The following is a 5,000-nucleotide window of genomic DNA, read 5'->3' on the forward strand; positions in this document are numbered from 1 at the left end:
AGAGAGAGAGAGAGAGAGAGAGAGAGAGAGAGAGAGAGAGAGAGAGAGAGAGATTCAGTCTGTATGTGTACAAATATTCATCTACTTAAATTTTATCATTCGTTTGTTATCTCTCTTTTGTATTTCTTTGTTATTTTGTTCTACGTCTTTTCTTCAAAATAAACTATCAAATTTTCTCTCTGTATCCTCTTCTCATTTTCCCCTCATCGCTTTTTTCCCTATTTATTCCTACTCACCTATTGTTCATTTTTTAATTATGTTTCATTCTTTATCATCTCTTCTTTCTTATACCCCATCTTTATTTTTCCTTAGGTGTCGTCTTTTTTTCACATTAATTCGTACCTATTCTTACCTTCTTATCTATTGTTCATCCGTTTACCTTCATCATTCCAGTGTTTATCTCTATCATCTTTTCTTTTTACATTTTCACCTTTATCTTTCCTTACGTATATTTTTATTAACATTATTTCCTAACAATTCTTCCATTCTTATATATTGCTCATCCATTATTTTACCTTTATCTTTCAATTCCCTCTTTTACTCTTAATTTGAACAATGGTATAAGCTTTCCTCCCAATCCCTATCTTCCTCTTATCTTTTCATAATCTCCTAATCGCTATTTATTATCATTTTCAGCATCACCCTTTTCGTCTACTCCTGTTTCCACCTTTTGTTCACCATCTGTCATCTTTCCCTCCCAGTGTCTTTGATCTCGGTCTCATTATTTCTTATTTACTCTTCTTCCTCCTCTTCTTCCTCCTCCTCGTTCTCCTTCTCTTTCTTATCTCCCCTCTGTTATGATTCCCTTCCTTCCTTTCTATAATCTTTCTCCTTTCTCCTCCTCATGACCTATTTCCTCTTATTTATTGGCTCTTATCTCACTTCCTCGCTATTAGTCATTATCTTCCCTCTCTATACATCAGCTACCCTTACAACTAATCACTTCTCTCCTCTTCCCTCTTCCTCTTCCTCTCCTCTTCTCTTGTTGCTTCTCTTCACCTCGACCATTCACCTCTGTCTCACTCTTACATCTTTTTTTTCCCTCCCATCACATGCTGCTCTCATTCATCACCTCCTTTCTCTCAGTTCATTATTATTTTTGTCTCTCATTTGGTTCTACCTCTTCCTCGTGTGGCCTTATATGAATATTTCTCAAATTTGCTTTTTCGCTATTTGTATTTTTCTTTTTATTTCCTATCTTCTGTTATCAGTGTATTTGATTTTCTTTCGCATCCCTTCTTCCTCTTTACTCACTCCTGTCCTTCTTCATATTCACTCTCTCTCACTCCCTACATCATAATCTTCATTCCCCATTAGAAACCCAATATTCTCTCTCTCTCTCTCTCTCTCTCTCTCTCTCTCTCTCTCTCTCTCTCTCTCTCTCTCTCTCTCTCTCTCTCTCTCTCTCTCTTAGCTTGCCATCTGAGGAAGACCTGCATTTGAAGTTTATGAGAATATGTTATGTAGTATTTCTGGTTTAGCTTCAGTTTCTCTACTACTTGTATCTTTCCCGCTTCACTGCCTAGTATTTCCATCATTCTATTCACTCATGTATACTTTCTTTACTTTCTCTCCAGTGCCTCCTTCCTTATTTCCTCTCATATATTATTCTTTCGGCTATTTCGGTCACAGTCACAGCAGATCAACCTTCTCCAACACGCCCAGACGCCTGCGCCTTCCTGTCACACTCATTACAGGCGTGTCTTCTCTTACTGCATCCATAAACGTTCTCTTAGGTCTCTCTCTCTTTCTCCTGCCTGGTAGAGCCATATCGAGCATCTTCCTCCCCACACACTCCTCGTCTCATTTCTATGCATGCCCACACTCTCTCACTCTCGCCTCTTTACCTTTGTCCCCAAACCAACATAAATGTGCTGTGTCTCTGAGGTATTCTCTCTTGATTTTGTACAGTCTTGAGAAAGTCCCAGCATCTTCATTCCAGCCACTTCCAACTTCGCCTCTTATCTTTTTGTCAGCGATAATGTACAGTAAGGCTAGTCTCATTACTGACTTTGTGTGCTCTTCCATCATCTCTGCATACCCCTGTTTCATTGGACGCTCCCTATATTCGACACTTCCCCTTGTTTTCTTATTTTCTTAACTCTGCCTCCCACAGTGTCATCCCTCTTATACCCCTGACACTCTTATCATCATCTCATTACCTCAGTTTGTCTTTCCCTTCTTATCCTCCAATACAATCTTACCATCTCTCTAACTTATCTCATCCCTCTCATACACCAACACTATCATTCCATTTACTCCCTCTGCCCCCCCCCTCTCTCTCTCTCTCTCTCTCTCTCTCTCTCTCATACCCCGAAAATTTCTATCATCATCTATCCCACCCTCATACCTCAACTATTCCAGCCTCCTTATACCTCAACACACTCGTATCACCCCACTAAATCCCTGCCTCTTTCTCTCAGATCTACAAGAGGACCGCGTAGAGGCTTCCAGTCTGGCGCGACGATGGAGTTTGCGATCTCAGTTGGTAGTGCAGGCAACAGCAGCTGATGACGGGAAAGGTTTACGCCTGCCACGCCCTGCATCCCGCCCTGCACGACATGCCCCACGGCCTGCACGCCAGCATCACTCTCTCTGTCCTGCGTGAGTGCTTGAAAGTTTAGTTTGGTTTTGGTGACTCAGTGGTAAAGTTGTGGGGTACGAGATGTGTTGTTGTGGCTTCGAATCCTGGTTATTCGTATTTTTTCTTTTTTTTTTTGTCATTCGTATTTTGTTTATTTATTTTATATGTTTTATTTATTTATTTGTGTATTCATTTATTTACTGTTTGTTCGTCTCTCTCTCTCTCTCTCTCTCTCTCTCTCTCTCTCTCTCTCTCTCTCTCTCTCTCTCTCTCTCTCTCATGATCTAGGTCAGTCTCTCCATCTCTCCTTTTCCTGTTTATTCCCTTTCCTCTTTCCCTCCATAGTTTTTATTTATCTTTCCTCTTCCTTTGTTATTTCCCTCTTCCTGTTCCTTCCTCCTTTTCCTCTTATTTATTTTCTTGGATGTATGTTTTCCATATTCGTGTCAACTACAACTATCACCACCACAAATCACTACCATCACTACTACTACTACTACTACTACTACTACTACTACTACTACTACTACTACTACTACCACCACCATCACCACACCATCACCACCACCTGAAGTATCTCCTTTACGAACATACTGAAATTATTTCCTGGGGAATATTATGGAGTAAAAAAAGTAAAACTAAAAGTCAATATGAAAAATACCTCATGTCAACTTACAAAAAAAAAAAAAATAGAGAAAAAGAGAGAAGGTGAGAGAGAGAAAAAAGATAAAAAAAATAAAAGAAAAGAGAATCACAGACCGAACATTTCAAGGACGAATGGAGGATAAATTTAAAAAAAAAAGTAAAAAAAAACGGGAAATGATAAATTGTAGTGAGACGGGAATTACTTTTCTTTCGTAGACATTAATCGAAAAAAAAGGCAAAAAAAAAAAAAAATGTTAAATGTCACTTCGAACGCTTCCCAGTAAATGGCGACCAAAAAATTAAAAGGAAAAAAAAAGTGATTTGTCGTGTCTTGATTGGAGGATGAAAGGCCTGAACTTTTATGGCGATTTTTACCCGCCATTTTGTTCAACCACTTTGGCGTTACCGTTTATTGGAGATGAGGAGAGGAAAGCATGTGTAGGCAGAACGCTCATACATGCGCACAGACAGACAAAAGCAGATGCTCGTTCTCTCTCTCTCTCTCTCTCTCTCTCTCTCTCTCTCTCTCTCTCTCTCTCTCTCTCTCTCTCTCTCTCTCTCTCTCTCTCTCTCTCTCATCCAGTTAATGTAGAAGTTGGGAAGGAAGGACAGAGGGAGGAATTGGAGGAGGGAGGAAGGAAGGCACGTTAGGAAGGAAGGAAGGAAGGAAGGAAGGAAGGAAGGAAGGAAGGAAGGAAGAGAGGAAGGAAGGGAAGGAAGAAAAAGAAGGAAGTGAGTGAATGTGTCAGTCATTCATTCAATCATTAAGTTGTTTTCTTAGTTTATTTATTTATATAGTTAGTCATTCAGTGAATACTTTTGTTAGTTAGGCAAGCACTCAGTGATTGAGCCAAACACCCAATAGGTAAATCAGTAAATCAGTCAGTGAGTAAGATAGTGAACAAGTAAATAAGGAGGTAACAATGTAACACACACACACACACACACACACACACACACACACACACACACTAATGAGCTTTCACAATACTTTTATAAACTCCATAATTTTTCTTTTTATTTCACTCCTCCTCCTCCTCCTCCTCCTCCTCCTCCTCCTCCTCCTCCTCCTCCTCCTTCTCCTCCTCCCTCTCTCCCAGGCCACACATAACACACAAACAGCTGGTGTGTTGTAAACAAACGTAAACTATTAACAGAATTTTGCAATTCCCTAGCCAAAAACATCACTTTTTTTTCGTCATCCATCATCAACACCACCACCACTCCCTCCTCTTCCTCCTCCTCCTCCTCCACCGCCAGCACCACCACAACCACCTTCTTTTCTTCCTCTCCAATCTCCTCCTATACCTCTTCCTCCATTCTCACCAACACATTTCCTCTCTCCCCCTCCCTCCTCCCCAACCATCTTCTCTTTTCACCTTCCTCCTCTTCCTAGAAATTCTACATTCCTCCCTCTTCTCCGCTTCTTCTGTCTTCTTGTCTCCTTCTTCCCCATTTATTCTCCTCATCACATTATTCTTTCCTCTTCTTCCCCTAGAAACTTCCCAAAACGTCTTTCCATTTGTACATTACTCTGTCTAATCTATTCCTCATCCTCTTCTTTTCCTTCTCTTCCTCTCTTTTTATCCTTTCCAACACTTCCTTTCATTCTTTCCTACTCTTCCTAAACTCTCCTCCTTTTCCTCCCTCTCTCCTCTCTTCATCTCATGCATTTTGTTTTCCTTCCTTCTATTTTCCTTTGCTCCTCTCATTATCTTTCTTTTCGCTTTTCTTCTTCTTTTTTTCAATATTAAATCATCCTTTTTTTCCT

General features: G+C 40.1%; 1 protein-coding gene across 1 annotated transcript in view; it reads left to right on the forward strand.

Annotated features, from left to right (window-relative positions):
• Positions 1–5,000, forward strand: part of LOC135113238 (nephrin-like) — a 98,684-nt gene that overhangs the window by 86,867 nt on the left and 6,817 nt on the right. The window contains exon 4 of the mRNA XM_064028424.1: positions 2,424–2,604. Coding sequence (XP_063884494.1) covers positions 2,424–2,604 — 181 coding nt within the window. The remainder of the gene's footprint in view (positions 1–2,423; positions 2,605–5,000) is intronic.

This window comes from Scylla paramamosain, chromosome 25 (genome assembly GCF_035594125.1).
Source record: "Scylla paramamosain isolate STU-SP2022 chromosome 25, ASM3559412v1, whole genome shotgun sequence".
NCBI lineage: Eukaryota > Metazoa > Arthropoda > Malacostraca > Decapoda > Portunidae > Scylla > Scylla paramamosain.